General features: G+C 37.2%; 1 protein-coding gene across 1 annotated transcript in view; it reads right to left on the bottom strand.

The window, feature by feature from the left end:
• Positions 1-12470, bottom strand: part of SLC26A7 (solute carrier family 26 member 7) — a gene marked incomplete at both ends in the record, with an annotated part of 63918 nt that overhangs the window by 14315 nt on the left and 37133 nt on the right. Inside the window, 3 exons of the mRNA XM_082755395.1 lie at positions 1647-1753; positions 9405-9500; positions 10716-10793. Coding sequence (XP_082611521.1) covers positions 1647-1753; positions 9405-9500; positions 10716-10793 — 281 coding nt within the window. The remainder of the gene's footprint in view (positions 1-1646; positions 1754-9404; positions 9501-10715; positions 10794-12470) is intronic.

Raw genomic sequence — 12470 nt, 5'->3', positions numbered from 1 at the left:
AGAGGGATCTGGACAGGTTGGAGGGCTGGGCGATCACCAACCGCATGAAGTTCAATAAGAGCAAGTGCCGGGTCCTGCACCTGGGACGGGGAAACCCTGGCTGCATGTACAGACTGGGCGATGAGACGCTGGAGAGCAGCCTAGAAGAGAGGGATCTGGGAGTCGTGATAGACAGCAAGTTGAATATGAGCCAGCAGTGTGCCCTGGCAGCCAGGAGGGCCAATCGTATCCTGGGGTGCATCAAGCACGGCATCGCTAGTAGGTCAAGGGAGGTGATTGTCCCGCTCTACTCTGCGCTGGTGCGGCCTCACCTCGAGTACTGTGTGCAGTTCTGGGCACCACAGTATAAAAAGGACATGAAACTGTTGGAGAGTGTCCAGAGGAGGGCTACGAAGATGGTGAAAGGCCTGGAGGGGAAGACATACGAGGAACGGCTGAGGTCACTGGGCCTGTTCAGCCTGGAGAAGAGGAGGCTGAGGGGAGACCTCATCACAGTCTACAACTTCCTCGCAAGGGGTTGTCAAGAGGCAGGAGACCTTTTCTCCATTAACACCAGTGACAGGACCTGCGGGAACGGGGTTAAGCTGAGGCAGGGGAAATTTAGGCTGGACGTCAGGAGGGGGTTCTTCACAGAGAGGGTGGTTGCACACTGGAACAGGCTCCCCAGGGAAGTGGTCACTGCACCGAGCCTGTCTGAATTTAAGAAGAGATTGGACTGTGAACTTAGGCACATGGTCTGAACTTTTGGGTAGACCTGTGCGGTGTCAAGAGTTGGACTTGATGATCCTTAAGGGTCCCTTCCAACTCAGGATATTCTATGATTCTATGATTCTATAACTGTAATATATGGAAAATAATAAATGAATTTATGTTAGATTTAGTTACTTTGTCCTGACTTTTCTAATTCTTACATATAGTTTACAGTGAATATTTCAGACATCAGAAAATGTTGTGTAATTGTCTTTCATTAATGTGTTTTAGCAAAACAAATATCAGCTTGCCAATCCTGTGCTAGTCTTGTCAGAAATATTCTTTCTCAAAAACAAAAAAGTATTGATTGGAAGCAAATTTATATTATTGATTGCTCTGTTGATTTTATGCTACCTTCATTTAATGGGTCCTAGAGATGTGTAATAGTAAGAGAAATCACAAAATAATGCCATAGTACAAAAAGTTTTAGCCTACAGGTGTGACTTTTCCTTCTGAATGATCTTATCCTATAATTTTCTGCAATTAGAAAGGAGGGTGCAGGGAGGACGGAGCCAGGCTGTGTTTAGTGGTGCCCAGTGCCAGGATAGGAGGCTCTGGGCACAAACTGGCCCCCAGGAGGCTTTCCCTGAGCACCAGGAGCACTTCTGTGCTGTGCGGGCAACGGAGCCCTGGCACAGGCTGCCCAGAGGCTGTGGGGTCTCCTCCTTGGAGCCCTTCAGAAGCCACCTGGATGTGGTGCTGGGCTCTGGGTGGTGCTCTGGGTGTCCATGCTTGGAAGTCCTTTCCAACCTCAACCATTCTGTGATTCTATGCAACTAAAAACTGAGGTCTCGTTAAATTTAGTGTACTGTATATATACCCCATCAGTGAAGCAATATGCCAGAAAGAAGACAAAACGATGTGATACTAGAACATTCCAATAAATTATAACTTACCTGGAAAAGCGGAAAATCACAGTTACTATAGTGCAGACAACACCATACAACAGTCCCACATTAGCAGCAAAACAGATTGTGAACACGTAAGTACTAACCCATATGCTCTTTAAGGAGGGAAGAAAAAAACTTGATTAGGTAAATGGCGATTAGCTTTAATTTTGTGACAATGCACATTATACGAGTCAGAAAAAAAAAAAAAAAAAAAAAGTGAACATTTGGATCTTTGAACTGACAAATACAGAAGACTGAATTATCAATCAAAATAATGTCACTCCACTAAAGAACACATCATCCTAGTGCTCGCAGAAGTTCACATTGGAGTTCCTTAAAACAGTATATGAAGTTGCACTAAGTCTAATTCAGAATAAACTCAGTTTGTTAAACCTATATTTGATTTTTTCACATTGTAAGTTATTGTCAGCTTCTTCACTGCACACAGTTTAAATCCTCCTTTCCTTTTACACAATGAAGTACCCTAAAGATCACATATAAAGAGCTCTTCTCACACTAGTTATTTAATTGGGAATTATAATTTGATAGGAAGTTAACTAAAAGTGGCATTTATCAGACTATAGCTGAATAAACCAACTCTATAACAAGTTTAAAATATTGGGGAAGGAATTTGTTCACATGAAATTGGTAAAATTTCAGATTGTTTCCCCATCTTTCAATGCTTGATAAATAATACTTTGAATTCACTTTAAATATAATTAACAAAAATATAAAGAAGAATATCTGAAACAAAAGTCACTTTAAAAGGGTTTTAAAATATTTAAAAGGAAAAAAAAAAAAGACTTTTTTTTCTTAATTTATTTATAAACAAAAATAATCATTTATATTTCCATACTATAACACTCCATGTGGCATAGAGATGTAGAGATTTTTAAATTAAAAGAAGTATAAATGACTGGATTTCTTATATAACTTTAACATTCAGCACATAGTTCTTTCCTTGAGGGACCCTTAAGCAAAGACTGCCACCTTAGCTTTATATAAAAAGTGTTAAAAAAGAATGGCAAGTATTTTCACTCCTGTGAATATACAGTTCTCCACAGGTACCCCTTTGAACAATTACAGTGCTTCTCGTTAATGTTTGCAGAGGAACAGATCACATTACAATGGCAAAATTGGTGTTAAAATTACCCTTTCTGATGCTTTCACTTAGCTCAGGAAAGCCAGAGACAATAGCGTACTTTCAGCCTAACCACAGGAATTTTGCTCAAGTAGATTTCAGAACTGTTATTTTACGTATTATAAACAGTAACTCATACAGTTCATGCTTCATGGAGGACAGATTGTTACATGACTCTACTGAGAAACCTTTTCCTCCCTCATCTTCAAAAATTCTTAACTACTGCAAAAGGTTTTGCAGTCTTCTCTGTGACCCAGCTGCCAGGAAATGAGGTGGTTCATTCTTTGAAACAGTTCTCAGCCTCCAGTAATATTTTAAAATGGGATCTTATACAAATTTACAAATTGCTGTGGATATATTTGCACAAAAAAGAAAAAAAAAAAAAAAAAAAAAAGTTTAGTACTGACTGATCAAAAAAAAGAACTAATTCTAAATGTATTTATTATATATTTATAAAGAAGCTTTCTAAATGTGAAAGGGCTAACAGAAGGACTACAAACCTCAAATTAATTTGGATCAAGAGTTGGCCCATTCTGGTAAGGCTGAACCCTTGACAAAGCCTGAGATCAAGCAATCCACTTCAACTGCAGACCTGTGCCTTGTTGTCACCTTATTCTTGATATCACATCTAACTAAATATCTGCTGTAAGACCTGCAAAATTCTTCTTAGTCTCAGAAGAAAAAAGGAAAGATGAAATCCCAAAACAAAGTCTACACTGGAAGAATCAAAGCCAAAAATGTTGAAGTACTGCTGAGTACTGAGAAAGCTAGTTGAGTGCCCCTTTAGCAGCATAGTATCTTACATCTTAACTGTAACCAGAGACTCCTATTGTTGTAGAGGATGGGCCAAAACAATCATATTCTCATCTGCCAATCACCCTTTCAGTGATTTATATTGGCCTTGAGTCAGTACTTTTTATACAGAGTAGCATCAAACTTGTAGGAATTTGTAGGAATGTAGGAATTATGTTAATCTGCTAGACTTTTTTTTTTTTTTTAATTCATGGGCTGTTGTAAGGTTCAACAAAGAAGTCATAAAAACATCAAAGGTTTCTTTGGCAACTTACTTCAAGATTGTTAGTACATACTCCAGGATAGATAGAATCTAACCACTTCATTCTTCAAACCTCAGAGATAATGTATTATATAGGTACACGTTACTCTCAAAAATCAAAACAAAATCCAACTTCAAAATATGTTTGTACTATATTTTAAAGAGGGAGAAAAGAAACAAGTAGAAGATACAGATTTATGTTGAATCCTGTATGTATCAGAAAGTATCAGAAGCATTGGGAGGTATTGTGACTGCACGTGTGTAGCAACTATCTCTGAAACTCTATGGGCAGTGTGTTTCCATGTAGACCTTTGAATTTCATAGGATCTACACATCCACCACTGGGGGAAGGCTGCGATAGGAACTTGGTGTGATAAAAGCATATAATCATGCCCTAACATGATTTGACTGACAAGCTTTGCACTGTATATACTGTGAAGTATGCCAGTCACTTGCATGTAAGAGAATCCTATTAAAGTCCTCTTCATTCAGTGGTTGTCTTGGTAGAGAAGGTACTGAGTCCAGGAGGAGGCTCAGACTGCAGGAAGGATACATAGTACATCCATCTCTAACATCACCCAGGGCTCAGTATTAGGGCCACATCTCTTTAATACCTTTATTGATGAACTGGATGAGGGGATCGAGTGCACCCTCAGTAAGTTTGCAGACAACACCAAGTTAGGTGCATGTGTTGATCTGCTCGAGGGTAGGAAGGCTCTGCAGGAGGATCTGGATAGGCTGGACCAATGGGCTGAGGCCAACTGTATGAGGTTCAAGGCCAAGTGCCGGGTCCTTCACCTGGGGCACAACAACCCCCAAGCAGTGCTACAGGCTGGGAGATGAGTGGTTGGAGAGCTGCCAGGCGGAGAAGGACCTGGGAGTATTGGTGGATAGTCGGCTGAATATGAGCCAGCATTGTGCTCAGGTGGCCAAGAAGGCCAACAGCATCCTGGCTTGTATAAGAAGCAGTGTGGTCAGCAGGGCTAGGGAAGTGATTGTCCCCCTGCACTCGGCTCTGGTGAGGCCGCACCTCGAGTACTGTGTTCAGTTTTGGGCCCCTCACTACACGAAGGACATTGAGGTGCTGAAGAATGTCCAGAGAAGGACAAAGAAGCTGGTGAGGGGTCTGGAGAACAAGTCTTACGAGGAGCAGCTGAGGGAGCTGGGATTGTTCAGCCTGGAGAAGAGGAGGCTCAGGGGCAACCTTATCACACTCTACAGGTACCTTAAAGGAGGCTGTAGCGAGGTGGGGGTTGGTCTGTTCTCCCACGTGCCTGTTGACAGGATGAGGGGGAATGGACTAAAGTTGTGCCAGGAGAGGTTTAGGTTGGATATTAGGAAGAACTTCTTTACTGAGAGGGTTGTGAGGCATTGGAATGGGCTGCCCAGGGAAGTGGTTGAGTCACCATCCCTGGAAGTCTTTAAAAGACATTTAGATGTAGAGCTTAGTGATATGGTTTAAGGGAGGACTGGTTAGTGTTAGGTCAGAGATTGGACTAGGTGATCTTGGAGGTCTCTTCCAACCTAGATGATTCTGTGATTCTATTATTTTGCAGACAAATGACTGATGCCTGCATACATTCCTCAGAGTACCCTGCACCAAAACTCAACATGAGTGCTCAAGTCCACTACAGTCATACAAGAGGAACTGATGAATAGTAGATGATACAGTACGTTTTTAATACCAGTTTTCACAAACATTCCATACTCAAGAGTTGAGAGGGTATTTGTTTCTGCAGACTGCCTGGAGACAGATGGACTGATATAAATATTATTTTTTAAAAAGAACTTATATGGCAATCACACTGTCAATGGATTAAGCACTTGTAAATCCCTTCCCACTCCACTTAGACAAACAGCAGCAAAATTAATGTAACACAGAGTAGCATGTTCACTAATGCAGGAGGGATAGAAAATCTAGGACTTCATAACCTAGAAGTATTTGTGTTAAATTATTGTCATAGAAGAGCTGGATTGTTTGTTACTCTGTGGAAATTTGATTATTAGCAAGGCCTTCTGAGATCTCTCACGAAACAGGGCTTCACCATGAAGAATACCTGAACAAATCTAAAATGTTATCATGAGGCTATCCACATGAGGATAAGAAGATAAAATGTTCTAAAAATGCATGAAATTACACCAATGGGCTCCAAAATCCCATGGAAGACCTTCCCTGCACCCCCTACTCCAATCTATTTTGACAAAATAGTTAGACAATGTGGCGGCTTTGTGTCTTAAAAACCGACACTGCCAAGATGCTGGAGGGCACTTGTTGAAAGTAAGCCCTCCCTTGTTGGCTCTACTTTAATTGTTGACTTGGTATCATTGATTACATCTTTTACATATTAATAAATGTGCACTTACAATTCATTCATCCATAACTACCTCTCACATCACAGCACCATGCAAGGAATGTGTAATTTTTACCATAAATTGTTGCTGTTCTTTCTGTTTTACAAGTCAGGCACACAACTTAACTCTGTCTCAGCTGAGGTCATTTCCTAGCCAAGTCATTTGTACAATTTCTAACACTTTTTATCTTTAAATATTATTTCTCTGTTCAATACCCTAAATCCCTTTTATATAGCTGTTTAACTCATGAGAATAATCCTTATTCTATTGTCATTTTTCACCTTCTGAAACACATTTCCCGTGTATTTGATAATTTCTGTTTCCAAATGTTAACAACAAAATGAATATTTTTCCTTTAGCAGTCCATTATCTGTCTTTAACTAGTTAGAATAGCTGCAGCTCGTCTGGGATTTTCAGCCCTAAAAAGAATTAACAAGGACTTTACTGGCCTTTTTGTTGATACTAGGAAAGTGCACTCTCAAGTTGGTGAATAGAAAAGAGAAGATATGTTAACAAGTAGGCCTACAGAAGGAATTACCCTTGCTGGGAAAGGTACAGAAACCAATGCTTGAACTTGATGACCTGAAAAGTGAGGTACCCCTACAGAAAAAGTCCACTTTCCCTCCCCCACCTCACCTTGCCTCCCCCCCCCCGCCAATAAAAAAAGAAAAAAAAGAGGCAAAAATTCATGACAAATCATTCTCAGGTCAGCGTACAAAACACAGATAACACAGGGATCAACACCTTAGAAACAACCAAAAGATGGAGGGAGGAGAAAATCTGTAAATTATATAGTTATGTAAACATACTGTTATTTTAAAACACGTATCAGTGGAATAGAATAGTTATTTATCTGAAATCATTGAAGTAATCTGAAAAGGTGTTGGGGCTAACAGAAGATCTTAATTGAAGCAAGAGACCTTTAAAGTTAATGTGAAAGTTGTGAATGACAGGAAAGGACTCTGGAACAAGAGCAGTGATGTTCTATCTGGAAATAAGTTCATTGTGATTTGAGGGGTGGGATTTAAAAGCAGGACATTCCTGAAAGCTGATTAAAAAAAAAAAAAAAAAAAAAAAAAGAGAGAGAGAAAGCAATCCGTGGCTGAATGGAGAGATTTCAAGCTGTACCTTTTACATTTGAAAGGATTATGATGTATAAATCACTACTCAACAAACTGTGTTCAGTGAGAAGCTTAAGTGTGAGGGAACAAGGTAACAAAAACTATAACATTATGTTTCCATGCACTATCATTTGCCAGACACATGAGCATAACAAACCTGACTTCTATGTTACATGACACACACCCTTCAAAGAATCAGTTCCAGAAAGGACAGCTGCTAATTACTTCCAAATGTTTTGTAAGAGTTTCTCTCTTCAAAATGCTCTGGATAACCTGGTAATGGAACTGATTTGTTTCCAACAAGCTGTCAGGTCTTGGGTGAATATTTTCAGGCCAAAATCAACACCATTGTAATTTCTCAAATCACTGGGCTTGGTGGGGCTCCTTAGCCTAGGCAGCAACATAAGATCCATGTTTAGAGCTTTAGATTATGCTATTTAAAGCAGGATGATTTACCCTGTCAGGCTAAGGATTGATGGTACAACTACTTGAAGATAAATCGGTGCTCAAGTACGTTCAGTCAAAAAGATAAACCCAGCAAACTCTCCCTCTCTATAACCTCTCTTAAAAATAATGACAGATGTCAGAGATGTAATAACTACTCACCCATCCTTTTCTGCCAAAACTACAAAAGCAAAAATCAATCAGGCTAGTCTGCCTATAAAGATGCATCAAGGCTAGTGAGCTTCTAGAATATTGTGCTGGAAAACTTAACCACTTATTTTCTCAATGCATTGTTAGGGAAGCTATAGATCCCTCCCACAACTACCAATTTTCTTAAGTCCACTGTCCCAGAAATAATTCTTGATCCACACCATTTATCATTTGGGTCACTAGCAGCCTGGGTCAAGCTGAAGACCAAATACAGTACATGCGATAGAAAATAATTTCAGAATTTTGCTGCTAGGAATATAAGATTTCATGAAAGACAGACCTTTTCTTCTGGATTATACCAATAATATTAATATTATTATTAATAATAATAATAATAATCAACTCTAGTCTTCTGTCATGGAATAGGAGAAACCTCACATAGTCAAACTTGATGATGTTTACTCAATTCCATTTTCCATATTGAAATTCAGTACTTTATAAAAATATTTATATTTTAATCAGGATAGAATGACCATTGCCCCTGTAGAATACTAAGTCACTGGAGAGTTCAATAAAATTGAATATTACCTCCAGAAACCTGTACCTCCCACCACAGAACAGGGGGATGTGCCCAAAATACCTTTATAAATATTTGCTAACTGAAACTGCATAAACAGAAGTTTTGGAATCATTATGGGATATCAATATGTGTTTATGTGATCTAGAAAGCTGTTAGAAGTTTTGGTTCCACTAATTAGGCAATATGTTCAAAAGGTTCCCTTGGAAAAGAAATCTAGAAGTCTTCTTTACATGGAGTCATCTTTAATATTTGCTGGGAATTCTGTGCAAAGGTATGTCAGATTGTTCAGACTTTTCATTATACTGTATTTTCTTACTATGCCTCTTCCTGCCTGTCTGCTCTTTCTGCTCTATTTTATCTCTAATATTGCAGAATCTTTTATTATGATCAAATACATATTTTCTTTGCAAAATCTCTGAGTTAAGGCAATTTACCTACAGCACCCTAGGACATACATCTTTCTGCATCTCTGGTGTTTCCAGTTCTGTTTGTCTTGTGTGGTCATTCCATATCCAAAGAGAACAAAGGTACTGGAATTTTTGACAATAACAAAAAATAGCAAAATAATAAAAAATGTTGCCAATAGCAAAAACATGCTAACTGGCTAGAGTAGGCTTACAAAATTAGATACATATCTAATTGATCTGATCTGACAGTATATACATTTTCAACATTAAATCGGGTTTGATTCTTTATCACTTGCCAAAATTTCTAAAATTTATTATTATTATTTTTAAATACAAACCACTGATATTTCAGATGCTGCTATTCTGAGACAGAAAATTAGCTGATTAATACACAAAAACCCTAATAATAATGTCTTGCACTTATCTATTCTAAGGCCATAGAACTATTAAAGTTTATTTAGCAAGTATTTATTAAAGGCCCTCAAGAAAAACTCCTAGGATTGAGTTTCACTTACCCAGTCTATTTTATCCACATTCCAATATTTTTTTAAGTCACGGAACTGCATTAACATTCCTTTCAAGCCCACAATGATAATGCTTGCTAGCACACACTGAAAAAAAAAAAAAAAAAAAAGAGAGAGAGAGAAAGAAAAACAAAAGCTTGTTATGAAATTAGTAGGGAAAATGAATGTTCTTTCTCCAGCTCTGTGATCAATATTGCAATCAAATTATTGAAAATCTGAAGTTAGTGTTTCAAAAGTGGGATAAGTTCAAGCATTTCAAGTATTCTTCTGATGTAAATATAATAGTATCACAGACATTCTTTTTCTTTCTTGAAGGCATTCTAGAGGGCACTTGACTATGAGAAAATGACAAAAACTTCAGGACATTCCAAGACTCTCCATGCATCATCAGACCAACTACATTCTGACTCATTTGGGGGACTCCAAAGCAAATCAGCGCTAAACTTCTCCACAGTGAAGAAATTAAATTTCCCTTCATAATTATCTGCAGAAAGTGTTTAATGCAAAAATAAAAAATAAATAAAATTCATTAATTTTGTGGCAGACAAGATAATTTATAGTCCTCCAAATAAAAATAAATAATTAATTAATTAAAAAAAAAAAAAGAGGATGAAGAAATCTTCAGGAGCTCAAGAATGATGGAGAATATTCAACTTGCAATGTTGAACAGAGGACTGAAAAAGCATAGGAGAGAAGTAATAAAATATCAAGAAAGCAACATATGAAACATTTTTCTTTTTCTAATATGGAAAACTCTATAAGAAAACAGTCAAAACTTACATATATTCCATATAAAAATGAAGGGAGGAAAAGAGTATAGTAAGAAAAAAGACATATTGTGCATCTTCAGACGTCTCTGGTTTGCATGAGTAGAATAAGCTATAAAAGGATGTTTTTGAAAAGTGTTCTGCCTTCATCTGACATTGCAAACAATAGCATGAAGTAAGTTTTAAAATTGTATGCAAACATAGCAAAATTCTAGATAATTTTGGGGTTGTATTCAGCATCTTTGACATCTTTAAGTAAAATTAATGGAATCATAGAATGCTTTGGGTTGGAAGAGACTTTAAGTAGTACTTTAAGTAAGTAGAAGAGAAATGTTTTATTATATGCTTAAGTGATAGCTTATATATATAACAATGTATGTGTAAAATCTACATATACTACACAGTCACCTTTAGCTATTTTCTCTCATTGAAATTAAAGGGAGCTATTTCAGATGTAATACGACATTTCTTTCCCTCAAAGAAATTAAGTCTTTAGAAAATATTTGATGCAAAAAAAATAAGATAGGGAACATACCATAGGCAGCCAGTATAGCATTGGTCCAACTGTGTAGATCACCACAAGAATTAATGCAGAGGAGATAAGGCAAGCCACCTAAAATAAATAAAGAAAATCCAATCTAATCACCCAATCAAAAAAAAAAAAAAAAAAAAAAAAAAGTTTTATTATTAAAAGTTGTAGACATAATCAAGAATGAGATGTTGAATATGTCAGCTATTAATGTATCTATGGATTGCAGAAACATGTAGTTTCAGTTTCTATCTAGGGTGATTATCTTCAGCCAACTACAGTGAGAACATAGTAAGGGATACCAATATCTGGGTTAGAACATTATGTCAGAGTGAGACCATGATGCCACCGATGTAGTTCTTAAATGAAACGTGTGTAATTAATATCTCATTTCAGATGTTTTACAGCATCCAGTGTCATTCCATAACATATTTATAACAATTGCATTCTATGTTGCAGTGAATCACAGATCTGTCATAACACTGAGTACAAATTATATATGAAGAACTGTATTATTATTTTTGCACAGGACAAGTTTTCTAACTTTTTTTACTGGGATTGGCACCGAAAGGAAGCTGTTGGAAAGCTATTGGGTTAAGTCAGAAACTACCAATGACCCTTGTGCTATAGCAGCTATGCACTTTATTTTAGAAAACATAGCAACAAATTACATTTATATGTATATATAATGATAATTAATGCAAGTAACATGAATCCAGACAAACATATGGCCTAGGAATTATGTTACTTCACAGTATTCATGGTACTAATCTGATGGAAAACTACAGTAAAACTACAATCTCCTTCTCCACTCTGACTGTGCACAAAGTAGAGAACTTCTGGTCTCATTAAAATACAGTCCAGATTCACAGAACATTTTGATGGTAAGTAGACAGATGCTCACTTTATTTTTATATTGATAAAATGTTTCTTTACTAAAATAATTAAGTTTAATTTTAAGAGACAAGTTGTTAAAAACAAAACCAGACAAGTTGTTAAAACACTAGGAGAGAGAGCCATGGTGTACTTAAAAATACCATCAAGAAGGGTAGAGAGAGTGTTTACAGCAAAAGGGACACAAAATCTGCTGGTAGAGTCACACGGAGCTTTTCCCTTTCTCTGCCTTCTCAAAAAAGCAACGCACCTCCCAACTAAAAAAAAAAAAAAAAAAAAAAAAAAAAAGAAGTGTTGATTCTACTTGAAGGACACTTCTCAGTCTATGATACAGTCCTTCACTTCTGTCATCTCCTTGGAAAATATGTCAGTGAAGAATATGCAACATCACTGAATGCAAAATGTAGTCTGGAGAAAAGAGGGCTATGCATATAGCCTCTGCAAAGCTCTTCACATTTCTCTCATGTCTCCCTGTGTACTTAACTCAAGCTGTTGCTCCTTTCTTTTTTTATTTCCTTATGATATGGCAATCAATTAGTGATATTCTAATTTATTCATTCTGCCTAGACAGACACAGAAGAAAGGTCTTGAGCAGATATGTTGTCTTCAAAAACAAAGGCAAAGAAGGCAGGAGAGAGAATGTTGTTATTTATGCACTTATAAATACTTTATACTTATTTATAAAGTATTCTCCTAATCCTAGTGTATGACCACAGTCCAATTTGTGGATGCAGACTCTGCAATACTATGAAACCTGTGGATAAAGCAAGTCAACACTTGTTATTTTAGGACTTCCTACCTTGACTTCAAACCATGTTCGTTTCTTTTTCCATTTCATATTGTGAACGATGTTCTAGTGGGGCCTTT

Source organism: Aythya marila (assembly GCF_965140915.1).
Source record: "Aythya marila genome assembly, chromosome: 2".
Classification (NCBI taxonomy): domain Eukaryota; kingdom Metazoa; phylum Chordata; class Aves; order Anseriformes; family Anatidae; genus Aythya; species Aythya marila.
Note: the sequence above shows the minus strand (reverse complement) of the source record. Positions and strands in the feature narration are given on the sequence as shown.